The sequence below is a fragment of the Macrobrachium nipponense genome, chromosome 28, assembly GCF_015104395.2.
Source record: "Macrobrachium nipponense isolate FS-2020 chromosome 28, ASM1510439v2, whole genome shotgun sequence".
NCBI classification, from domain to species: domain Eukaryota; kingdom Metazoa; phylum Arthropoda; class Malacostraca; order Decapoda; family Palaemonidae; genus Macrobrachium; species Macrobrachium nipponense.
Window position 1 is genome coordinate 30,305,470 of NC_087217.1, and position 27,109 is coordinate 30,332,578.

General features: G+C 41.0%; 1 protein-coding gene across 1 annotated transcript in view; it reads right to left on the minus strand.

The window, feature by feature from the left end:
* Positions 1-1,323: 1,323 nt before the first annotated feature.
* The window catches only part of LOC135201144 (small glutamine-rich tetratricopeptide repeat-containing protein alpha-like), a 132,822-nt gene continuing 107,036 nt past the window's right edge, over positions 1,324-27,109 (minus strand). Inside the window, exons 7-8 of the mRNA XM_064230023.1 lie at positions 13,115-13,249; positions 1,324-2,537 (exon numbers count right to left, since the gene is read on the minus strand). Coding sequence (XP_064086093.1) covers positions 2,396-2,537; positions 13,115-13,249 — 277 coding nt within the window. The 3' untranslated portion in view covers positions 1,324-2,395. The remainder of the gene's footprint in view (positions 2,538-13,114; positions 13,250-27,109) is intronic.

The window sequence follows — 27,109 nt, forward strand, 5'->3', positions numbered from 1 at the left end:
ATTAAAGTCCAAGTTTCCATGCAATACACACCGATAGACTTTACAAGCATGTTTGCTGGTTATCTCAACTTTATCCTCAAGAGTAACTGCCTTCCTTCTCTTCTCAATGGGTATTTCAAAACATGATGGATGCTTACAAACTCAACTTGTAAAAATAAATAATAATGCCAAAAACCTAGAGTAGTTAGGGGTTATTACAATAGCAGCCACATGGTACACTAAGAAAACAGCTGTTGTTGCCAGGCATTCATATCATAACCAGTCCCACTAACTTGGGGAAAAGCTAAAATTCAAGATTTGGAATAACGTTTCTGAAGAATTTGTATTATTGCTATTGTCACTGTAAAATCAAAATACTGTATGGCAAACAATCATTGAGTACGGACTTTGCTTGAATATAAAATAAAGGTCTCTAACATACCTTAACAAGTTATAATTTACATTACCATCATGAAGGATAATTTAACAAGATAAGGAAAAGTCGCTTTCATAATGGACAATGTCAGAAGAATGACTCATAGCCAGTAACAAAACCTGAGTACTAGGGCCAAAAAGGACTAAACTGAACAATTGCTCACAGGTTTCTTAGAGTTACTGTATTGAATTTTTGTAACAGTCCTATGGCAACTATGCCAAATTATAATCTGCAATTATCTATGCCAAGTATATTCCGACATCCAAAATTATTGGTGTTTGTACTTTCAACAAAATATGTCATCTGAAGCCGACACATTTTGTGTGTACTTCAACAACATGGTTTTTCTCATCACACCAATCAAAATTTACTCCACTCCCCCAGTGTTTATAGTAAGCAACTGAAATTGAAAAATATAAAACTACTAAGATACTGATCTCTCAGCCATCCTTCACTTAGTAGCTTTATGATAGTATCGGTTTTTCATTTAGTTCTAGCACAAGTAAGATGTAAGTGGCTTATTCCAAATAAAATTGTTAACTTAAACAACCAATATATGATGAGGTTAGAAAAAACACACCTGAATTTGAAACTGGAGACAAAAAACCAAAAACAATGATCCAGATGTAAAAGGATTTCTATGAAATTAATAACAACAAACTAGTTCTGTAGCAAGGAAGCTGATTCTGGGAAATAATAATGTTGACTCAATCATGGCCTAGAACATGGTGGACATAGTGTCAGTGAGCAAGACAAAGAATACACAGTGAGAATCATATGGATCTGGTTGACTTGAATCTGCTGAAACCGAGATTTCCTCAGTGTAGAAATATGGCAATGTATGATTACTGGGACTGTATGACAATCTGTCAATGACTATGACATATAAGGAAAAACAAACAAACACATGCTAATGAGATTAGATTAGCCACATGATGTTACAAAGGCATTTTTATCATTTCAATATACAAAAAAGCTCCTTCTATAATGAAAGAGATGAGTCAAATGCTGACAGTATACAGGAAAAAAAGTATAGTGGAAAAGTGGAGTTCATACTAATAACAAATACTTCTACAAAATCATTTACAAGAAGTTTAAAAACCTTTAATGGCCAATAACAGCCTTTAGCTAGTAACAAACTCCATCCTTAATAAGGTACCATATAATGGACACAGTACAAAGTGCTTATTCAAGCCCTTTCATTCGTGCAAAATATACTCATATTTTTTTCAACAAAAAATGATTTATGACTGGCCTTGAATAACTAAAATAAATACTGTTCTGTACACTATAACCAAACCAATAGCAAATACAAAGAAACACAAATAATAATCAAAATACCAGAACTCAAATTACAAGGCTTGCAAATGGTAATCTCTTAAAAAACAATTATGATAATAAAAGCAAAACAAACTGGTTAGAACCAGAATAAGACTATATTACACAATGCAGCACTTTTAGCTAAAAAGATTCTTTCAAAGTACTCCTACACCTGTCCACAGAGCTAGTCACTCTTTTATTTAAATATACTATTACATTATCTATCAATCCTATATGTGAGAAAAAAGCTTTACTGATCCCACTGCTACATAAATAATCTTAAATGGCAATTTTAAAACTATGATTCGGTAATAAATTTGTAAGAAAACAAAATTCTTGAACCCACTAAATAATTTCTCCCGTTATCTATACATAATCTGATTACCAGTATCCAACACAGTCAACAGATGACAAAGTGAAAAGTTTTACTTCCATCGTCATTATTGTATCTGTAACAATTAGGTATCCAAGATTTAACAATAAATGTACCTTAAGTACAGTTAAAGTAAAAAATATTTCAAGTCTGAGAATTGCATATCTTTTGCACAAAATACTTCATGACAAAAACTCTTCCTATTCCAACAGAATAATGGTATTGGATTATTCTGCCATCTACATAAATCCTCACTCCAATTGCTAAGATTAAACTACATAAACTTATTAACTTTGACCAGATGAATCCTGGCTTCCACCACCAGGAGGATCCCCAGAGCCACTGCCGGGTCCTCTGTTCATTTGTTGCCGTATTTGTTCTACTAACTCTGGGTGCTGTGTCTGCATTTGTTCTGCCAGTTGTCGACCCCTGAAGGCAATACACAATATTAGTTTCTGTGAATTCTTGTGGAAATGGCTGAAACATCATTCAAAATTCATCGAGAAATTCCTGGTAGGCAAGAGAATACTACGTACTGCTATAAGATTAACAGATATATCCCCAAGAATTCCTAAGACAAGATTGATCCAAATGATTCAACACAACTATGGTCCCTGGAAAAATGATATTGTTATTTTACAATAAAGTTTTGTACATACTTACCTGGCAGATATATACTTAGCTTACGTCTCTGACGTCACGACAGAATTCAAAACTCGCGGCAAACGCGACAGGTAGGTCAGGTGATCTACCTTACCCACCGCTGGGTTGCGGGTGTATGAACCAATCCCACTTTCCTGTCAGATTTTCTCTTCCACCTGTCTCCTGAGGGGAGGCTGAGCGGGCCGGCCATCAATCGTATGCCAGGTAAGTATGTACAAAACTTTATTGTAAAATAACAATAACAATATCATTTTTGTACATGAACTTTCCTGTCAGATATATACTTAGCTGATTGACACCCTTGGTGGAGGGTAAGAGACAGATAACTAACAAGGAAAAGGGAAACAACATCTGTTGTAGGGTACTAAAAAACCTTGGTTCTTAACTGATTAGGCTGAAGACTTCATAGGTACTGTCTATTAGTCTGCATAGCCTGAAGAGCTACAGCGAGGGCGTGACCTACAGCTGAAAAGACTCTTTGGGTCTACCAAAGGGATTTGATATCCGCTTACTCAGTAGAATCCAAGTCGGATCATGTCAAAGGGGATTCGCCCTCTTATATGACAGAACATGTCCACTACCAATGCAGGGAGCTCCAACACAAACCCGATCACCTAACCATTCTAATGTTATTAGTACTACGAACAGAAAGAGATGCCTACCTGCATCCTCTTTCAAACAACCATAAAAACACAATAAAAAAACAGGGGAAAAAACTATAAAGGATATGTCTCAGCTCCCTGTCCCAGCACCGAATCCGCCGATACGTACGGGCCTAACGCGAAGAACTTATCATACGTAATCTTGACGTCTCTCAGGTAGTGGTTAGCGAATACTGAATTGCACCTCCAGAATGTTGCTTTCATCAAATTCTGAAGTGACATATTCTTGTTGAAAGCCAAGGAAGTGGCAATGGCTCTTACTTCATGAGCCTTGACTTTCAGGAGCTTGAACTGATCCTCACCACAAGCAATATGTGCCTCTTTCACTAGGCTTCTAATAAAGAAAGACAGTGCATTTTTAGATAATGGTCTACTGGGATCCTTTACAGAGCACCAAAGTCTATCCTTAATGCCCTGAAGAGTCTTCTTTCTCTGAAGGTAATACTTTAAACTCCTCACAGGGCAAAGAGTCCTTTCAGGTTCTTCCCCTACAAGGGCAGCTAAACCTAGAACCTCAAAACTCCTTGGCCAAGGATTTGAGGGGTTCTCGTTCTTGGCCAGAAAAGAAGGAAGGAAGGAACAAATCACGGAATCTCCTTTGAAACCTACCCTTCCTTCTAGGGCATGAAGCTCACTGACCCTCTTGGCGGATGCTAAAGCCAAGAGAAACAGAGCCTTCTTCGTAAGGTCTTTGAAAGAAGCTGACTGTGGTGGTTCAAACTTCGAGGACCTCAGGAAACGAAGAACCACATCCAGATTCCAGCTTGGAATCTCAGTCGAGACTTTCTTGCATGTTTCGAAAGATCTTAACAGATCATGCAGATCTTTGTTGTCAGAGATATCCAAGTCTCTGTGTCTAAACACAGCCGCTAACATGCTATGATATCCTTTGATGGTCGAAACTGCTAGACTGCATTTTTCCCTGAGGAAAACAAGGAAATCTGCGATTTGGGTCACAGAGGTACTGGAAAAGGAAAGCTTCTGGTTTCTGCACCAACGACGAAAGACGTCCCACTTCGACTGGTAGACTCTAAGGGTAGAAGGCCTTCTCGCTGAGGCGATAGCCTTAGCAGCCTTTGTTGAAAATCCCTTCGCTCTGACAAGACTTTTGACAGTCGAAAGCCAGTCAGATTGAGAGCGGGGAGGTTTTTGTGATACCTGTCGAAGTGGGGTTGTCTGAGCAGATCTACTCTTTGTGAAAGTGCTCTTGGAAAGTCCCCCAACCATTCCAGTACCTCTGTGAACCAATCTTGGGCGGGCCAGAACGGAGCTACCAGCGTCATCCTTGTCGCTTCTGAGGTCGCAAACTTCTTGAGGGTTTGTCCCAGTATCTTGAAGGGAGGAAAGGCATAGACGTCCAGACCTCTCCAGTCTAGTAGGAAAGCATCCACTGTCACTGCTCCTGGATCTGAGATCGGAGAGCAGTAAAGGTCTATCCTCGCGTTCTTTGCTGTCGCGAAGAGGTCGATGTGAGGTCTGCCCCACATTCTTCACAGGTCCTGGCAAACTTCTGAGTGCAGCGTCCACTCCGAAGGAAGCACTTGATTCTTTCTGCTCAGGAGGTCGGCCCTGACGTTCCTTTCTCCCTGTATGAATCGGGTGAGAAGTCTGATCTTCCTTGCCTGAGACCAAAGCAGCAGGTCCTTTGCTGTTTCGTACAGGGAGAAGGAGTGCGTCCCCCCCTGCTTCCTCATGTACGCCAAGGCTGTGGTGTTGTCCGAGTTGACCTGAACTATAGCATTCAGGACGTGGGGCTCAAAAGCTTTTAGAGCCATCCACACTGCCATCAACTCTTTCTTGTTGATGTGCCAGGACACCTGTTCCCCCTCCCAGGTGCCTGACACTTCTCTCGACCCGAGGGTCGCTCCCAAACCTGTTGAAAACAATACTTGGTTGGGGTTCGGCATGTGCACAGACAGACCTTCTGCAAAATGGAGAGGGTCCGCCCACCACAAAAGGTCCTTCTTGATTCCCCTTGTGATCTTGAAGGAGAACTCCAGATCTTGAGAGAGACGCCTCCAATTCTGGTAAAGAAAGAATTGGAGAGGTCTGAGATGCAACCTTCCTAGAGAAACGAATTGCTCCAGCGAGGAGAGTGTCCCCAACAGACTCATCCACTCCCTCGCTGTGCATGCATCTTTCTCTAGGAAGGTCGTCAGTTTCTTGCAGCAATGAGCTATCCTCTCTGGAGACGGATATGCCCGAAAATCCGGAGAGACCATCCGAATCCCCAGATAAATCCGCTCTTGACTGGGGATTAACTGCGACTTCTGGAAGTTCACCAGAAGCCCCAGAGAACTTGCCAAAGTAAGGGTCTTCTGTAGGTCCTCCAGACATCTTTCTTGTGACTTTGCTCTGATCAGCCAGTCGTCGAGGTAAAGAGACACCCTCACTCCCTCCAAATGTAGCCACTGTGCCACGTTCTTCATTAAACCCGTGAAAACTTGAGGGGCTGTCGAGAGGCCGAAGCACAAGGCCCTGAATTGGTAGATCCTCCCTCCCATCATGAATCTCAGAAACTTCCGTGAAGAAGGATGGGTAGGCACATGGAAGTAAGCGTCCTGAAGATCTAGGGACACCATCCAGTCCCCTGGACGAAGAGCCGCCAGCACTGAAGAAGTAGTCTCCATGGCGAACTTCCTCTTTTCTACAAAGACGTTCAGGGCGCTTACATCCAGAACCGTCTCCATCCTCCTGAGTTCTTGGGAACTAGGAAAAGTCTGTTGTAAAAACCCGCTGAAAGAGGATCTTTCACTAGTTCTATAGCCTCCTTCTCTAGCATAAGATCTACTGCTAGAGAAAGGGCTTGATTCATGATGCGGTCCTTGTACTTTGCCACCAACTCCCTCGGAGTCGTCGTCAACGGTGGTCTTGATGTGAAGGGAATGAGGTAGCCTTTGCGGACAATCAAGAGTGACCAGTTGTCCCCCCCTTTCTGGGCCCAGACGTCGGCAAACTTCAAAAGTCTGGCACCCACTGATGTCTGGAGAACTTTAATATTATTTCTTTCCTCTGATGGATCTAGAGAAGGTCTTTCCTCTCTTAACGGGTCTAGATCCTCTAGAGGAAGAAGCTCTGGCAGGAGGGACTCCTCGAAAGGGCTCCTGCCTCAAGGAAGTCTCTTTCTTGGTCTTGGCCTTGGCCTGGAAAGAAGTGCGAGGCTTCCTGGCAGACTGGCCTAGCATGTCTTGAGTAGCCTTAGCCGAAAGGGCACTTGAGACGTCTTGAATGATCTTCTTTGGGAAGAGTTGAGGTGAAAGTTGTGCGTAAAGAAGAGAGGCTCTCTGCGCATGAGATACCGATTTCGTCAGGAACGAACAGTAAACCGATCTCTTCTTAATCACTCCCGCTCCGAAAAGGGAAGTGACTTCGCCAGATCCATCTCTCACTGCCTTATCCATACAAGTGAGAACGCTATTGAGATCCTCAGGTGAAAGGGAATCCGGGGTCCGCGTCTTTTTGGCCAGCACTCCTAAAGACCAATCGAGGAAGTTGAATACTTCCAGGACCCGGAACATTCCCTTCAGCAGGTGGTCAAGCTCATTCATCCCCATGTAGTCTTAGCCGACATGAGGGCAGAGCGTCGAGAGGAATCCACCAGTGAAGAGAAGTCCGAGTCTGCTGAAGAGGGAAGAACGAGGCCCAAGGGTTCTCCGGATTCATACCAGAACCCTAACCTTCCAGTAAGCTTGGAAGGAGGGAAAGAGAACACAGTCTTCCCTTTCTCTTCCTTAGAGAGAAGCCATTCGCCAAAACCTCTAAGAGCCTTTTTCATAGAGATGGTAGGTTTCATCCTGACACAGGATGAAACCTTCGAAGTTTTAGAGGTTGAGAATAACGAGAGGGGCGAAGGCGGAGCGACAGGAGAAAGGGCGTCTCCAAATTCTTGAAGCAACAGGTCCGTTAATCTCTTGTAGGAGGAAACAGCGGAATCCTTAAGGACATCTTCTTCCGAAGGTTCTTGTTCTTCCTCAGCCGAAGATCCCTCACGATCCTTATGAGGGAAGGAGGTCTTGTCCGAAGTAGAGCGTCCATCCTTGGAGGAGCGTCTGGAAGACGTCTGACATCTAACAGGGGAAGTCAAAACTTCCGGAGAGCGTCTGCCCGAAAAATCCTTCTTGTCAGGATGAGGGCGTTCCTTAGGCTCTTGGCGCCTAACGAGAGCAGTGCGGTCTGGGGAAGAGCGCCTGCCAGGAGAAAAGCGCCTATCAGGCTCTTGGCGCCTGTCCAAAGGAGAGCGGCTGCCTGGCGAAGAGCGCCTACCATGTGAGAAGCGCCTACCAGGCTCTTGGCGCCGAGCGCCCACCAGGGGAAAGGCGTCTCCCAGGCTCACGGAGCCTAACTCGAGGAGAGCGAAAATCAGTTGAAGAGCGCCTGCCAGGTGAAGCACGTCTACTAGGCTCTTGGCGCCTGCTAAACGAAGAGCGGCTGACAGGAGAAGAGCGCCTGTTAGGTGAACAGTGCCTGTCTGAGGTAGCGAGTCTGGTCATAGGAGAGCGGAAGCCTGACGGGGAGCGGCTACCTGGAGAAAAACGCCTACTAGGCTCTTGGCGCCTGTCGAAGGGAGAGATCCTGTCTCGAGACGAGCGCCTGCTGGGAGAGGCTCACCTACGGGAAGCCTGTTCCTTGTCTGGTGGAGAAACGATGTCAGCAGAAGAGCGCCTCATGTTACCATCCAAACCTGGAGAGAGGGCAGCTTCTGACGAATAACGTCAGGCGGGAGAGGTGCGCCTGGACTTCTTTACCGGGAGCATACATCCTTCCTACGACGAGAAGTCACAGTCAAGGAGTCAGCCAGAGCCGTAATCTGAGCCTGTAGATTCGCCAAAATACGAGCGGGAGATATCCCAAAATCCTTCACGGGAGACGAGGCTCGATCCCTACTAGGCGAACGACACTCCCAACGATCTCCTGGGCTTCTTCACTTCCAAATCAGGCTCTTCCTAAGAAACTTCAGGGCTGGAGGGAAGAGCGGAAGGAGCCTGCCAGGCTCTATTCGACGGGTGCGAGGCTTCCGAGGAGCTCCAACCACGCTTAGGAGAAGGAGAAGGCGAAGACGAGAAGCATTGCCGTAAAACTTCTCTCTTGGCGCAATCCAAGGTAGCCTGGGAGCGTACATCAGGCGCTACCGAGGGGACGCCTGACCATTGGGGGTTCTCCCTAACCTTCCTGCAGCTTTCGACTTTCCTCCTCCACTGGGACTGGGAGTCTGGAAGAGGTCTAGGCCTAGAAGCATTAGGGAGCCGATCAGACGCACCCTCCACTGCACTGGGATCACTGCACATATCACTGGCACTATCACTCTTACCTTCTAAAGCTCTAATCTTCATCTCCATGCTGCGAATAGTGGCTCTCATAGTGTCCACCTCCGAAGGCGCATCTCCGGGTTTGATGCAGGGAGCAGGGGCTGAAACTGGTAAAGGTGCTACTTCTAATACAGGGTTATCTACTTCAAACTCGCTAGCGCGAGACCTACTAGAACTCCTAGATGAAGCTTTCCTAACCTTGTCTTTTTCAAGCTTCCTTAAGTAAGAAGAAAGTGCCTTCCATTCATCCTCATTCAATTTATCACATTCTCTACTAGGGTTAATAAATGAGCAGTCATTCCCCCTACACTTCATGCATACTGTGTGAGGGTCTACCACCGCTTTCGGTAGCCTTACCTTACAATCGCTAACAGAACACACTCTGAACATAGCTGATTTCTTAATCTCAACATCAGACATAATGAAATCCAAAGAATAATAAAAAACGGTCCACAAAGCGCGAATGCCAAGCCAAAAGATTAGGTACTTCACCAAAAGTCCGTTGAAACAATCCAGGGCAAAACGAGAAAAGAATCCAATATCGAGAGGTACCGACAACAGGTGTAGCCGACACCGGCGACAGAGAAAATCTGACAGGAAAGTGGGATTGGTTCATACACCCGCCACCCAGCGGCGGGTAAGGTAGATCACCTGACCTACCTGTCGTGTTTGCCGCGAGTTTTGAGACGTAAGCTAAGTATATATCTGACAGGAAAGTTCATGTACAAAATCATAATTTTCAATATCAACAAGAATCAATTTATCTTCAGCAAGAACATCAATGTACAAAAAATGCAATATCACAGCTTCCATCTGCAGTGTGGCAAAAAAGGCAATCATTTCCTTTATGACTCAGTTATCATTTAATACATTAAAACAATGCAATTAAACCACACTGCACCCCATCATTTAATTCTGTTAACTGAAGCCTAATATAATTTTCATCAAGGGTGTTCATTAGTTAATTTTAACATTGTACATTTACATTTGGAAATGGCTTGCAACAGCTATAAATACGGAATCACTGACAAGTTAAATAGGTAAAAATCAAAGTAAAACTTTTTTGGTTATTAAAGAAAGTGAAACTTGATCATAAAGTGTTATGAAGGATATGTAATGTTTTAAATAAATGCAGCTGCATTGAGGTTTTCAATTAGTAAGGTTACATGGGTTGTCTAACATTTCCAAATGTCTGTCTGTACTTTTACTGTAAATGTTCATTATATTCAGTTTTCACATTTTATTACTGATTAATCTATGCAAATTTTGCAAATCAACTGTGTTGTGTCTGGCTTCATCCCAGTGAAAAAACAGACAAATTCAACGTTAGGACTACATTTTGCACCAGTGTATCAACTGCTTACTGTTTTCATAATTATTAACCACAATAAGTTCTCTATTGATCTCTTGTTTATGTTTTATGATTGGTTTATAAGCTAACACATTTCACTTATAAAATAATCTAACAGACTACTGGCTTTCACTGAGGCAGATCATTTAACTGACCTATAGGTATGGTACATCACTTGAGGACCAACTGGATTAACCAGATCTGATTTGATTTGAGTTTTGAAAGTTTGGTCTGATGTCCTGGCACTGGAATCATTTGATTATTCAGTACTATAACACATAGGTCAAGACATATTTTAGATTTACACAATTCATTTCAGTTCATGATCTGTGTAGCTATAGCAAACCACTAGATTATGAAGTCCTTGATCTATGTAACTAAGTAAACCACATAATGGCATTAAAAAACAAAATTGTTAAAGCAGTCTGACAGGAGCAAGTTTAGTTCAGATGGACTACGCAAGACAATTAATCAACTTAATTTTTATTAAAGGCTCAGTATCTAGGCTTGGTCGGTTAAGCCAGGGAGGGAAGCAACTCTTCCAACCTCTTAGTGATATGAAAATCATCAACGTGCATAAATCAAGAATCTATCTGGTTCGTATTAAACAATAACTCATGCATGTCTCACACCAGGAGAGAGAGAGAGAGAGAGAGAGGACTCTCTCCTCTCCCGTGATAAACGTGATAGGCTACTAGTAGCCTAACAATTTCACATATACAATATGATAAAATTACGTAGAGATAGGCACGAACACGTTCTCGAGAAACTGGGGGAGGGGGGGGGAGCAGAGGCTAAAATATAAACTAATCAACCTTTCTTTAAACCCCAGAGGACGTCATGAGCACATTAGGCCTTACTCCGAACCAATCCTAACTCGGTTCCAGTCTCTAGTTAGGAGAGCGAGAAACACATCCACGGACCAAAGATGCTTCACACTCTCAACCGTCAACTGCAACCTCAGAGAGAGAAGAATCCTTGGAAGGAGCAGGAGACACCTTCATAGCAGTTACCTTTGAGTTCTTAATTGGCACCTTATCATCCTTCCGACAGACTGGAACAGGAATGGGATAAGGGGCTAGCACCACTGTTATCACAACTACATACATGTAAGGAAGGGTCACGAGAGCATAAGGAAGACGGCGAAGCACTTTTAACACTCCCATCGTCATGAACACGTACTTGTAAGGGAGTGGCCCGGCCGTGGAAGGAAGACGGTGTTGAATCCCTCTAACGTACAGCACCTCCAGCATCATGAACACGTACACATAAGGGAGAAACACGGCCGTGAAGCAAAGTCAATTATGCATTCCCCACAAGTAAGGGAGATTCGCGGCCATGTAGGGAAGTCAGCAATACCTTGCGTTCTCGTACCTCACTTCCATTCTCACAAACACGTACATGTAAGGGAGAAACATGGTTGTGTTGCGAAGACGGTGATGCACTCCTCTCGCTCGCAGAAGACGAAGCCACGAAGTCCTTAATTCTCTGTGACTTGAAGGCGAAGGGGAGAGAAAGCAGGCAGGATGAGGTAAAAAAACTCCCCCCCCAACGACATCTCCTGCTAGAGGGTGGAAGGGAAGAATCACCCTGTTTACAACTCTTCTTCCTAGGGAGAGCAGAATATTTCTTTCCAGCCTTTCAAACAGTTTGAAACAACGTCTCCAATGGCTCAGCAAGCAAGCGATGACATCATAGCAGAATGGGATGACGTCACCACGACGGGAGGAAGAGACGCCACCACAACTGATGTCATAGGCTGAGAGGATGCTGGGAATGACACCACGACATCTCTAAAGGCAGTGCTGGTCGGGTCGATGGCCTCACTTGTGAAGTGATAAGAGACAGCAGGCCATCCAAGGAGGGGGAACCCCATAGGCCTAGCGATGCCCAAACAGAAGCCATCTTGTTTAATTCCGAATCTGAAATTAATGAAACAGGTGGTGCAGCCTCACGAGGCCGTGAAGACTCGGACTCCATGAAAACACAATCATACACACAGACAAAACAAAAACACAAAGAATCACAGGCAAACAAAGCAACTGGCTTGGAAGGGGAGCAAAAGCTTCCACTCTCCAAGGCGGTCAAAGAAAGCCTAATGCGTCATGAGGTGCTTGCTTGGTCATTGACCAGCTTCCACCTCATATACGTGTGAGTTGCCAGTTTCCAGCTGGCATGAGAGGGTTTATCCTATTGTTAAGACCAAAGGTTTGTTCCGCATATGAACAAATCAACAGTGATAAAATATCCTCTTGTGTACTATTATGATATGTTTAAGAGCCAACTAAACTTGTACTAAACACAGCACAGTAATTCAAGGAAAAAAAAGTAACACGTATGTATGTAAGCACGCACTCATTCGATGACGTGAACTTTTGGAGTTCTAATTTCGTATTTTTAGGTCAAAGATACCATAATTTATATTTCATTAAAGGAGATGTACAGTACTGAGAGAGAGAGAGAGAGAGAGAATGTGTTTGCATCAGTAAACAAAAGAATCAGTAAATAGCGGTTTTGAGATTTTGAGGGATTTTACTTTAACAAAATATGCTAGTTACCTTTGTATACCTGTTTTATGTATATTAAAATAAAATAATATTCCATTAATATATTAGTTTCTTTTAACAAGTAAAATGTTTTTTCCTAATTCTTTTGGCAGTAGGCTCAACCAGCTGATTATGAGAAAGTAAACATTACAAATGTCGGGACTATTGTTTTTATTTTTTATACATACTAGGGAGAGAAAAAAAGGGGTTGCATTTGATTTCTGCCGTATATTTTCTTACAAATATGGATAAAGTTTTCATTTTAAAGTGTGATGATTGTAGTTTATAAGCATACTGAGTGTTCACAGTTATGTGGTATATTGACAGGATTAGGTAAGAAAGGGTGCATAGGATAACTGAAGTATTACTGTATAACCATCTGTACAAAAGATGCTTGCACGTACCTACCTGCAAAGTTCATATAAGCCATGGAATCAAAGCACTATGTACACAAACTGAAATAACTACTAATACTTACGCATTCAGAAGAGCTTCTATTCCACCACCACCTGGAGCACCAGGACCTGGGTTATTAGGAACACTATTTGTTGGATTGGGAACACTAGGAGGAGCTCCTGGCATGCCACCCATACCTCCCATTAAATTACTCATCCTGAAACAATGGCAAACATAACAAACATGGCAATTCTGTAAAAGCAGCTTATAAACTGATGTTTTTACAGAAGTGTTTCATTCACTAAGAAAGAGATGAGAATAATGCAGTACTATTGGATGTCTTGCTGATTTCTGGAGCAAGTGTGATAATAACTCTATTTAGTCCCAAAATAAATAAAAAACATGACCATTAAATTTATAAAATAAAATTTAAAATGTCTCCTTTTCTCTCTCCCATAAAAGGTTTGTTCGTATATAAAACAGATACAATATAAAATCTAGATAATTCACTGTCTTATCAAAAATTCTTTACATTATTACAATGACAGTCCAATTCAGTGTACCCAGTCAAATTGCAGGCCAACTGAGCAAGCAAACTAACCAGTAGTCACAGATTTACAAAACTTAAAACCTATCTTATAAAAATAATTTTGTCTTCTGCTACATTAAATGTAATAAAAAAACAATTCATATACAAACCGTACTTGTAAGGCCCACATTTAAAGTGAACAAATTATCTGGACACTTGAATCCTTCTAAGATAGGAAAAAAAGCACAGCAGTCACCATTGCCAATGCAGGATAATGAGAGAATTATATTTAGGCTATAAAACCATGCAATTGGAACCTTTCATTAATTTAGCAGCAGTTACGACAGTGAAAAGTGTATTGAAATGATGGGATAGCAAGCTGAGAAATCCAGAAAATGAGACGAAGTACAAGGATTTAAAGGCAAAAAACTGGGAAAACCCCACAATAGCTCTAAGAAGTAACAGAGGACTGGACACTTACAAAAGAAAAATCACAATTAAGCTAAAATAACAAGCTACAAAGTACTACCTACAGTATACCATGCATAATACACCAATGGCACTAACCACTGTGGACAGAACTTCAAGTTCTCAGCACTTATCATAGTCAGTACCAGTAACTGTGCGGCATGACTCATGAGCTATGAGAAGTGGTGTTATGTTAAAAAAATTACATTTGCATCATCACCACCTCAATTACCCAACTAATACAATCATAATTCATGAGAGATAAAGCTGCTAAAATCCCATAACCAAGTAAGACCTTGAAAATCTGCTGAATGAAAATTGGAACTGATAGATCAAAATCCTACACATTAAGACATACAAGAAGTTACACTGGGGATTGATACTCTGACATGTGAATTAACCTTCTGAGGCTAAATAAGGAGTAAAGTCCAAATTCTGCTTCAGCTCAGAGAGTGAATGCTGTTGGAGAGAATCTTACCCTGCCAAAGAATACTTTCAGAGGTGAATATATATCTCACTGAGAAACAGTCAAAACCTTGGATTTGATACTATATGAATCAATGTTTAGTCTGATGACCTGGCCCTGACAAAATCTTGGGGAGTCTAAATTAAATAAACCTATCAAATGGATATGAAATTATATAAAATGAAGACTGAAGAATCTAGTCTGGAACCTTAGTAACCTTACATAAAGTGAACTACAACCACAGAATCCAAAATTACAAGCAAAATACACTGCATGAACTCTTCCAGTCATTTTCACCTGCTGTATTAAAAAGGAAAGGTGTCATGGAATACAAACAAAATTTTGCCATATGCTGAAATTCCTATACCTCAAAAAGTAACACATGAAAGCCAAAAAGGGCATTGTTCTTGATTCATGAAAAACTCCCTTAGATGAGAAAAGACAAGAAACACTGCTGGAGCCCATGAATCCACATGGAGAGCTGATTTGGCAAGGAGAGGGGGGGATACCACATCATATCTCATTAGAAACAAAAGCAATAGAATGGCATATTGCACGGTGGCTATTTTCTCCAAATTCTGACTATAAAGAGAAACACCTATATATATGCAGCTAACTCATCAAACTCTAGGTTACAAAGATATGACTGCATAAGTGGTAATGAGGAAAAACCTGTCCCAAGAGAGCTTCACATGAGAAAAAGTATCAACTGCATCTGATGAAGCTTATAATACATTGCCGAGAGAAATACCCCTAACTGTGGAATCAGAAGCAGCTAAAGTAAATACCCTCCTTGTAAAATACACTGACCAAGTTAAACTGCCAGGTAGAATTATAGCTTGGAAATAGCTACCTAAAAAGAAGAGGTTCTGTATCTGAAACTATGGGATAGGCTCATGCCTTTAATAAAATTTAAATTCTATTTTATAGCTTCCCATAAATTGATTTCCAGAACTTAACATCTGCTGCTAAATGAAGCTTGGACATTCACAAAAGATATGTTTAGGTGCTAGTGTTTTTCTGCATTCTTTGCATACAGAAGTAAACCTGTTAGAACACCTATTTTTATATCATGACTGTGAAAAGAGAAGAATTTAATATATGAGTTTGTATGTGTGGGCTTTCTATATGTGCTGAATTCATATCCTGTTTCTTTTCTTTCTATTCATTGTTATTTTTCTCTAAGAGGTTTATTTCTTAAGGGCAATGAGAAAGTGTAACCCTTGCAAGATAGAGCAAGAAATAAATTACATCGATAAAAGCTTTGATGCATTAGCATACCTGGAAATGTTCAGAAAAAGGGCACTCAACAAAGCTAGGAAGATTTTTTACAAAGCAAATGTAGAGAGTACATGGAATAAAAAAAACAAGAAAATAGTTGCCCTCCCTTTTATGCCTAAAATGAGACAAATCACTTCAAAAATGAAAGAAAGTAAATATAAATTTGTGTATACATTTGATGATACCCTAAAAACAAAGTACTATGTAAAAATAAATTGGAAGGAAGACAGTAATGCAGATGATGTTGGAGGGGAGGGGGGTCTACATAATCAATTGCAACAATTGTGGAGACAAATATGTGGGGGAATCAGGTAGGGAGTGCTATAACTAGGCATTGTTGGAAAATGACCATAGGATGGATTTGAAAAACAGTAGGCTTATAGTATACAAATGCAATAAAATTAGTCACAGGAGGGTAGTAGAAGGTGCACTCATCAAAGAGATTAGAGTAATAGAAGGAAACAAAGGTTTTACCTCAGAAGGTCTCATAAGTCAAGCTTTGATATTAAAAGAAGCTAAGATTGACCCTGCTGACCTGGAGATTAGGTTATCTGCCCAACAGACTTTTGGTGACCACTCCCTTACCACAAAGGTTAATCCCATTGACCATCAGCTAAGGATATCAGAGCGACAAGAGGGGATTAGCAACTCTCAAGGAAACCAGAGCAGCCATCACATAAATGACAGCTCAACGAGAAGAAGTTCCAGAAGACTGCTGGGCCTTGACCCAGGCTGAGAACCCAAACATCTCTTGATTGATTGATTGATTGTGAGTTATCTGGCGTCAAAACTACCAGGGTCACCGACACCGAATATTAAATGTGATCTTTTAACTTTTATAATATATTATACAAAATTTAAAATACCTTTATTATTATGAGACAGACATATAAATTTGATTTAAAAAATAAAATAAATTTCTGATAAAAAAAAAATAATATTCCGATAAAAAGAATTGTGATTGATCACATAACAGTAAAACTATAAAAAAATGTATATACTAAGACAGCACAGCAGTCAGATATATTTGAGAAGACCAGCTTCTTTAATAAAAGAGATAATGTTATTAATTCATATGCTTCCTCCCAACAGTTTTGCCATGCTATAATTACCACCTGCTTCACTACTATAAGCTGAAAAACAATTCCTAAGCTCCACTAGACTGGGACACTCAACCAGCAAATGCCTAACAGTCAGCGGAACTAAGCAATCATCACAGAAGGGCTCATTCTCCCCATCCATCAGATAGCCATGAGTTAAACGTGTATGGCCAATACGTAATCTACACAGTACAACCTCCCACTTCCTTGGTATTAGGTCATATTTCCAAGGGTGTGTCTGACTAGTAATTTCTTTCATTTTATTGGGGCCTACTCTGTTCCACGGAAGTACCCATAAATGTTGGATGGATTTCCATATATCATAGAATGTATCACGATATGGAACAAGGCATTATCTGGGTATCAAAGTTTGCGCTGCTGATTTGGCTAGCTTGCCTGCCTCTTCGTTTCCCGATATGTTCACATGGGCAGGAACCCGACAAAAAGAAACAATGCTCCCTCTATACTGGTGCAAGAAAATCCACTGCAAGATCTTCAACACCAAGGGATGATCAGTATTAAAGACTTCCAGGGACTGTAGGGCACTTTTGGAGTCACAAAATATTGTGTAGCTACACACTGGGAGTGTTGTAATATGTTCTAGTGCTAATAGGATGCCATACAATTCAGCTGTAAAGTTTGAGGCAACAGAAGGAAGTGCACCTCTTCGGTTAAAAGATTCGCTAAAAACTCCATATCCAACGCCAGCATTGGACTTAGAGCCATCAGTAAATATAAAACTTGTATCTACATGCTCTGATACATGCTCTAAACAAACATCTCTTAAAAATGGGCCACAGATAGGGCCTGAAAGTACTTGAGTGTGAAGTAAAATTAAATGTATATATGTACTTAGAAGTAAACATGTTACACAGTGATTTTGTGGGTTTCTTTTTCAATTATATCTAGTGTGACAGGTGCTGGATATCACTCTGGACATGCACCAAGATCAATAACTGACCACTATTATTGATATACAAGTCTAACAGTGGAGGGCCTTCTAGACTTAAGGACTGCTTCCTTGGCCATTCTAGAAATGCCCTAGCTCGTAACAGACAACATGGAGGTTTGAAGGAATCTTCTCAAATCAGACTATCTGATAAGATCTTTCCTGAATAGAAGAAGATGAGGTGCATCTACTTTCAGGAAAGGAACTGTTGATATCACAAAACACTTCGTTACTTTATAAAGTACTAGCAAGGAAATATTGGCCTTTAGTAAACAACAAGGCTATAAGTCAAGCACGACTGGGAACTACAAATAATGAGCAGACTGCAAAGTTTTGGAGGCAAAATCACCATTTGAAACTGGCAAAAACACACACATCTTTATTTAATTTACTTCATTTATAAAGAAAGTGGCTGCCATTTTTAAACCCAGCTTTGATAATTTACGAAAGAAATCTCTGAATTAAGTTCCATTTGGCAACTAAAGACAGTATAATGACGTCAGTAAAATTAAATCAGCTGATTATTTTAATATATTAATATCATTATTACAAAGGATTAGTTTATCCAGACCTCTGAGCCTAACAATGGCTCTTCTCGGGCTGGTTAAACAAAACCAGAATTCTAATGGCATATTGCTCTGTTCATATTATATATGATAAATTGGTAATAATACTTGCAATATGATTATACTCTGTTTTTTCCATCTGTCCATCCGCCTATGGTGTTTGCGCATGGCAACACTGCGTCCCGGGCTTTATATAATATCCTATTTCGAATATTAACGGTGTACTTCGCATACAGTAAATTATTAAAACACTTTTCAGTTGCAAATGTACACCCAGATATCCTTTTATTTACCTAAAATTTAGACAAAACCTAACTATTTAAGCACGGGACGCAGTGTTGCCATGTGCGACCACCACAGGTGGACGGACAGATGGAAAAAAACAGAGTATAGATACACATAATTCTCAATAACAACTAATATTTGACTTTTGCTTGTGAATATCCGTCAAGTGTAACAACATAACCAAGCCAACTCTCTCTCTCTCTCTAAAAAATTTTGGGTTTTAAAATTGCAGATGAGCCCACTGTAAACCTGTACTGACATAAACAACAGAAGTGAGAAACAGTTCAGGAAACAGTTGATTGCCAATGTCATGCTTTGGAGCCAAAAGCACTGTCCGAAACTGGCAAAAACATACATCTACTTCATTTAATTTACTCTGTTTATAAATACAGTAGCTGCAATTTTTAAACCCACCTTTGATAATGTCAAAAGAAACCTATCTCTGAATTAAGCTCAATTTGGAAACTAAAGAGTGATGATATCAGTAAAATGAAATCTGTTGATATTTTAAGAATGTAAACAAACATGTGGGAGATCGCTCTGTTAATATTATAAAATGATATGGTAATAATATACATGCAATATGATTAGATGCACTAAACCAAGAGTTTTATTAAATGATCATTATTCTCCAATATGCAACTATTACTATTTGACTTTTGCTAATGGATATATGTCAGTGTAACAATCTAACCAGGACAACAGTCTCTCACTCTCTCTCTCTCAACCATAATAGTTATGATGATGCTTCATCCTCCATCAAGAACTTCTGGGTTTTAGAATTATGGATGAAGCCACTGTAAACCTGTACCGGCGTAACAAGAAGAATCGAAAAACAGCTGATTGCCAACGTCATTTGCAAAACTATCGAGCATTTTTTAGGAGTTACATTGAAGTTGTCATGTAGTTAAACACTACTGATTCTCAATAGTGGCTTCCAAAGCAAAAACAAAATACATTTTTACTCATTCTTCACCCAATGGAGATTTGAAGAAAGAATCCCTGTAAATTGAAGCTAAAGGTTGCAGCTGAGTCTGAATATAAAATGAATAACAAAGCAGGTGAAAGTTATGTCCTGAACTGGCGAAATCACACTTAATGCTATTACAATAAAGAACTATTGTGAACGTTTTAACTCAACTTTGTTAATTTACAGGAAAAAGTGTCTCCAAACTATATCTCTTCTAACAGCAATGACGATTCGATAGTACTCAATCGAGATTTTGAGAATGTAAGCAATAATTAAATGCAAATGGCATTTGACGACAATGTTTACATTCGGTAATAAGTTTAACTTTTGCAAATGATAATTCTCTCAAGAAAATATTTAGGTTTATAGGGCTTTCCGGTTTTTAAAATTAAGGCTGGAGATCGTGCACCTGTAACAAAGTCAGAGCTCCCTCATCCTAATGCCTAATAATGGTAATTATCCACAGTAATTACATTTGTTTTGTTTACAGTATCAATAGTTGTGTCGTTGGTGCTTTACTTGAATTACCTACCGATGGTTTTTCCATTACGTATTACAGATATTTTGTTTACAGTGTCAATAGTTGTGACAGTATTTAACGACTGACACAACTATTGACACTTCAGGGGTTAGCCTTTCACTGAAAATCTCAGTAGATTTTTTATGGTTTACATTTTATACTTGCCGTATAAGACGACCCCCCATTTTGGGGAGGGGAGATTTTTTTAAAGGTTAAAAGGTCGCCTTATACACCAGCATATACTTGAATTGACTTCTGTAGTCTAACACTAATAATACAACTGTTTATAACACTGCTGATCTATCAAGCACCCCTGGCTGTGTAAGATAAGTCTTCTAATTAAAAGTTATCTCATAAAAGTCAAAGGATCTTTGCTTTGCCTTATTTTTTTTTTATTTGCTATCCAATTTAGGGGTTTCTAAAATATTCAACCTGAAAGTTTAATAGTATGACTGTTGGGTATTACTATTGCTTAGTTTTATTTCATAGGTCCACTCAATCTGGCTTCTTTATATCTTGTTTTATTCAACAGAGAAATTAAATCCAATCTTTAATCATGGTTAAATAAAGGATTTGTAAAACAAGTCAAGATTGAAGCTGTGTAAAATATTCAAAGTTGTCTTAACCCCAGATTATGACTTATGTGAAGTTACTGAATAAGAAATGTCAACAATTCCAGTTCTGAAAATCCATGGGAATGAACTAAGTGTATGGGTTATACTTGCTAAGCCTCCAGGACAAATCCAGGATCAACATTGGGAAATCGGAAACCACTTATACTATTGTTAAAGGAGTCACCATAATCAATTCTCTCTCCCCAGAATCCAGGAACTTAATCGATTGCCACTGGTCTGATAGGGCAGAAAGGAGTTTTAATCCAATCCAATAGACAAATCAAGCATCTAGTATTCATATGATACTACTGGAGAAGCATAGCAAATAGTTGAGAGCTCATGATTTCATTGAGAAGTGGACAAGAACCAATGCATTACTACCCTAAAACAATTCAACTAGCATTCTAAGAATTTAATATGTTCATCTATTTATCTATCAATTTATTGATTATAATTTTTCTTTTTTCATAATGATCTCCTTTCTTACAGGTTATAATAATGATGTTAATAGCAAATAGTAATGAGTAATAGTTTTGGAAACACCTGGAAGAAGCAACATGTCCAAAATGAGAACATGATTTTAATGCCATGTTTGTCCGAGACCATGTCTCCCCCACAGACTTAACTTTAAGACCTTAAAACTCATATAGTCCTCCAGTTTTCTTTTGGTTCTGGTGGTATTCACGGGCTAGCATCTACAACTTTATGGCATTTTTAGAAGAATGCTAGCTGTAATTCTTCACCTTAGAAAAACAAGCCATGAACCCCCAGGTATTCCCGAGAATCCTGCTTGAAAAAGACAGTCAATCAGTTGCACATAAACTCAAAGGTAGTTTTAATAGTTTCTTTTACAGTATTTACAGCCATGAAAACCAACAACTTAAATTTAGGTATATCCAAAAAGAAATATGTTTGGGGGGGTCAAGCAAAGAGAGGTATCAGTCTTCCAAATCTTAAATTTAGGTATATTCAAGGAGAAATCTGGTTGGGGGTCTCAAGCATAGAGAGGTATCAGTCTTCCAAAGAAGGGGATGTCTTTTAGAGCAAAATTTGCTGAGAAAAATAAGAATCAACCAAGGGGATTCTATTCCTTTAGTCTTAAGGGCACAATATAACTTGTTAATTTCAGACGAAAAAGGGGAGGTGCTTGTTGTAACTATAGATCACACCCACCCAAAGTAAAGGAAATCTATAAGCATTGTTAATATTCCATGTCTGCAATTAAACCATTATGCTGGCAAGAAGGAACACAATACGTACTCATTTATGATCTGATATCCACTATTCTGTCATAGAGTTGATACCCAGCTTCCTTCCCATGGTTATAAGTTAGGAAATCATCAACCACTCTAGTTACAAAAAATAGCAGCAATGAATTTCTATTCTTTCCTTGAATGCCAACATGATCTTTTCATGATAAAATTAGGTTTCATATATATACTTACCAAGTAATTATATAGGTAAGTATTTTTACTTTGCATGGCAACTACCTTTGACTTGGCTGTAGTGCTTCTTAATTATTTACCTAGGTGACAGTCCCACCCTCTACGGGGAACATTGGAACAACAAGGAAGCCATTCAACAATTCATATGCACCCTCTTGTCCATGAGAGAGGAGGAGGGAGGGCTCTAATAAAGTAGGTAAGTATATATGAAACAATTTTATCAAGAAAAATGATATTGTTATGATACAATAAAGTTTTGTACATAATTACCTGGCAGATATATACTTAGCTTTAGACTCCGTCGTCCCGACAGAAATTCAAATTTCGCGGCATACGCTACAGGTAGGTCAACCGTCCTGCCGCTGGGTGGCAGGACTAGGAATCATTCCCATTTTCTAATCAGATTTTCTCTTCCACCTGTCTCCTGAGGGGAGGTTGGGTGGGCCATTTAATTGTATATATCTGCCAGGTAAGTATGTACAAAACTTTATTGTATCATAACAATATCATTTTTGCACATTCAACTTCCCTGTCAGATATATACTTAGCTGATTGGCACCCTTGGTGGAGGGTAAGAGACAGATAAATTACTGAAAAGAACAGGAAAACAACACATGTTGTAGGATAAAACCCTTGGTTCTTACATGATTTGGCAGAAGACTTCGTGGCTATTGTCTAAGAGCCTGCTTCGCCTCAAGAGACAGTGAGGTAGAGACCTATGGCTGAGAGATCTTGGGGATCTGTCAATGGGGTCATCCACTTACTCGACAGAACCTGAGTATCTTTGTCAATGGGTGCTAATCCACTTACATGACAAAACACCTTTGCCAAAGGCAACATCAAGGAGCACCACACCGATCCCGATCACCTGATCCTAATACCCGGGTTAGTACTGAGATTGAAAGAAAATTTCCCCAAACATTCTTTCAAACCCTAAAAACCCAACACCAAACATTTAAAAAAAAAAACTAATTAACCTAAATAAGGATCGGCATCAGCTCCCTGGCCCAGCACCCAATCCGCAGATACGTAAGGACCCAGCGAGAAGCTTTTCTCGGAAGTAACTCTTATCTCCTCCAGGTAGTGGGATGCAAAGACAGAGTTGCATCTCCAGTACATGGCAGCTAGAATGTCCTTCATAGACATATTCTATGAAAGAATAAAGAACTCGCAATGGCTCACACATCATGCGCTTATACTCTAAGCTGCTTGAAGGAGTCGTCATGGCACTTCTCATGTGCTTCAGGGAAGACACTTCTCACAAAGTACGCCAGTGCGTTCTTAGACATGGGTCTTCTTGGGTCGCTCACCGCACACTATAGACTCTCTAGGCTACCCTTAATTTGTTTCTTCCTCTGAAGATAGAACTTAAGGGTCCTAACTGGGCAGAGAGACCTCTCAATCTCCCTCCCTACCAAGGGGGAGAGTCCCTTAACCTCAAAGCTTCTAGGCCAGGGTTTTGAGGGGTACCCATTCTTTGCCAGGAATAATGGCTTAAAAGAATATATTGCCGAGTCTCCTTTAAATCCGACTCTCGAGTCCAAGGCATGGAGTTCACTTGTCCTTTTAGCAGTTGCAAGAGCCAAGAGAAAAATACATTTCCTCGTTGGGTCTCTAAAGGAAGCCTGATAAGGCTCGAACTTGACGGATGTGAGGAATTATAGGACCACGTCCAGATTCAAACTAGGTGGAAGTGAGGACTTTTTCTTGGAGGTCTCGAAGGACCGGATAAGATCGTGAAGATCCTTGTCCTCCACTATCTTTAGGCCCCTGTTACTAAGGACAGTGGAGAGCATGCTTCTATATCCTTAAATGTGGATACAGCCAGGTGAGATTCTTCTCTCAGAAAGAGAAGAAAATCAGCAAAGTCGGTCACAGAGGTATTGGATGAGGAAGGTTTCTTCGACCTGTACCATTGTTGGAAGACTTCCCCCTTCGATTGGAACACCAGTAAAGTTGAGGACCTGAGGCCTCTGGCGATCGCGCTAGCAGCCTTTCGCGAAAAGCCTCTTGCTCTGACAAGTCTTTTGATAGTCGAAAGGCAGTCAGGCAGAGAGCGGGGTTTAGAGAGCTCTCGAAGTGGGGTAGTCTGAGCTGATCTCTCCTCATGTGTAAGGGATCTGGGGAAGTCCTAAACCATTCCAGAACCTCTGAGAACCATTCTGAGTTGGCCAAAGGGAGCGAAATGGGGTACAGTCATCTCTGTAGAGGACAAGAACTTTTCCATCAATTCCCCCACCAGTTCAGATGGGGGAAAGTTCTACGCCTCGCTGCCTGACCAGTTCAGTAGGAGAGCGCGAAAGCTATTGCTCTCGGGTAATCTAACAAGGAGTAAAAGTTGTCCAGACTCCTGTACTGATACGTGGTGAACAGGTCTAATGTGGCCTGTCTCACAGGGCCCCTAGGCTTTGTCACACATTGAGATTGAGGATCCACTCAGAGGAAGAACTTGGTTCTTCTTGCTCAACAGGTCCGCCCTCACATTCCTCTCTCTCCCTGAATTAATCTGGTAAGGAGCGAGATCCCTCTCTCCTCCATCCAGAAGAAGGGTTCTTGTTACCTCAAAAAGGGAGAAGGAATGTGTCCTCCTTGTTTCTGATGGATGTCATAGCCGCGGTGTTGTCCGAAATGACTTGGACCACCGTGTCTCTGACTTCATATTGAAACCATTTAATAACCAGAAAGATAGCAAACAGCTAAAACTCGAAGTGTTAAGCCGAAAGACTATAATCTGTTTGTCACTGATAGGATGGAGACGGTGACGAATTTGTTAAGGCATGCGTCTCACAAGAGAGTCAAATGCCTTCTAGATACCGAGGTTCCGGATGGCAAGACATTCTCATAGTAGTTGAATCTCCGTTAAGGAGAAAACAACACTATATGCCGTAGAAGACGAAAGGAGGACAGAGAAGCAACCTACTTCGTAACAGTCAAATCGAGAGAAAGATTCTCAAGATTCTGAACTCGTGCTTACCAAGGACTGAAAAAAAACTAACCCCCATTTCATAGCTGTCCTGAGATAAGTCGTTAGCTATGAAAGCGGATCGTTTTTCAGTAAAGAAAAACTCCGGGAAGTACTGCCTGCAGAACTGCTTCTCAAGAGCTAAATATAGAAAGCAGAACTGTCAATCTGGGGAACAAGCGATGTCTTCCGAAACATCTGTTAATTCGGAGTGAACAAAGAACTTGCACATCTAGGAATACGAAAAATTTCTGAAAACAATCTCCGATGTCTGAAGAAAACATTCCTCATAAGCTAGTGCGAAGCAGCGGTGGACTATTAAGACTTCTATTACAGGGCGGTAAACAGAAAAAGAAAGAGTCCAAGAAGTATCTCTGTTGAAAATATTCTATCGCTGCCTCTTCCTCCTGAGTTGCCAACTATTCCATTCTACGAAGGAATGGGTTCGGCTAGAACCATTGAGCAGAAACTATGCTCGTGCAAATATATTAGAGAGAAACGGATTTCGGTAAATACAAAAGCTGAGTTGGTGTTGTCGTGACAACACCAATAGTATAAAAAATCGAAACTGGAAACTCCTGTTAGGTTTGCAGTCCAATTAGGATACTCGTCGTCTCAGTCGGCATCGATAGAGCTAACTATTAATGCGTCTGCACCTCGGACAAATCAACTGCTTAACAGAACATGTCGTGAGGGTAATATACATAGTATATTAGCAGGTTTTTGTACAACGACTTCCATCCTAGATTCTTTTCCCTACGAAGAGAGAGAGAGAGTAAGGATTGGAGATCTACCGTCTTCATTCTCTAGTCAAGATAAAGAAGGAGAAGTTTTTCCAGAAGGAAAAAAAAAAATTCAATGTGAACCAAGACCCGAAGGCGACAGTTCAAGCTTCTTATCTTATTAGGCAGAAGACTTCATGAATACTGTCCATGAGTCTGCCTTGCCTCAAGAGCCTCAGCGAGGTAGTGACCTATGACTGAGAGTTCTTGTGGATCTGTCAATGGGGTCTTATCCACTTATGCGACAGAACCTTATTAGGGTTTTTGTCAATGGGGACTAACCCGCTTACATGACAAAGCCTTTTTTGGATCTTGTCAATGGGCTTACCCACTTACATGACAGAACCTTTATGATCTTGTCAATGGGGGCCAGCCCACTTACACGACAGAACATATCGAGCATTTTCGAGGTTCCCGAACATCGTAAAAATCATCGGGAATTCTCGTGTAGCTCACTTAGGACCACTGTGTCGCTTAAGTGTTAAGAGATCGTAAGAAACTCGAGCACTGCAAATGCCAGAAATTCCACAGAATCTAAAGCACTCGGTGAAACCCCACCGAATTCGTCAGACGATCAGCAGTGGAGGTCGTCTAGATTCCCGTATAAACCGAGGGAGGGGCAGGATCCCTCCTCAAAGACTGGGCTTATGCCAGGTAGGACCCGAAGGTCCCCACTCGGCAGCGCAGTCCTGAAAACAAAGAGAAGAGACGTTTCTCCGATTAAGGGCGCCTACCAGGTAGTAAGGCAACTGCTGAGAAGAGCGCTTGGTAGGCGCACAAGCGCCTGCAAGGAGAGGAGAGCCTGATTGGGGAGGCAGGTTCTCGCTCATAAGGAGAGGGGCTTCTGTCCTAGTAAGAGCGGTCGAAAGACGGCGATCTTCGGTCTGGCGCCTCGCACCTGGAAGAAGCCTCGCAGACGGAAGGAGCAGTGCTGCTGGGAAGCGTATCTCTCCTAACAGGCGTCTCGTGTCCGATCGGGACATCGAGGAAGGGGATTCTTCATCGGAAATATCCTCAAGTTCTTGCCTCATCTTGATGGGGGGATCGGGATCAGCAGAAGGTGAGCGTTTATTCTGAGAGGAGTTACCTGTTATATCAGTCCTCTGTTCTCTTAGAAGGTGTCTCATGTCCGCCCTGACA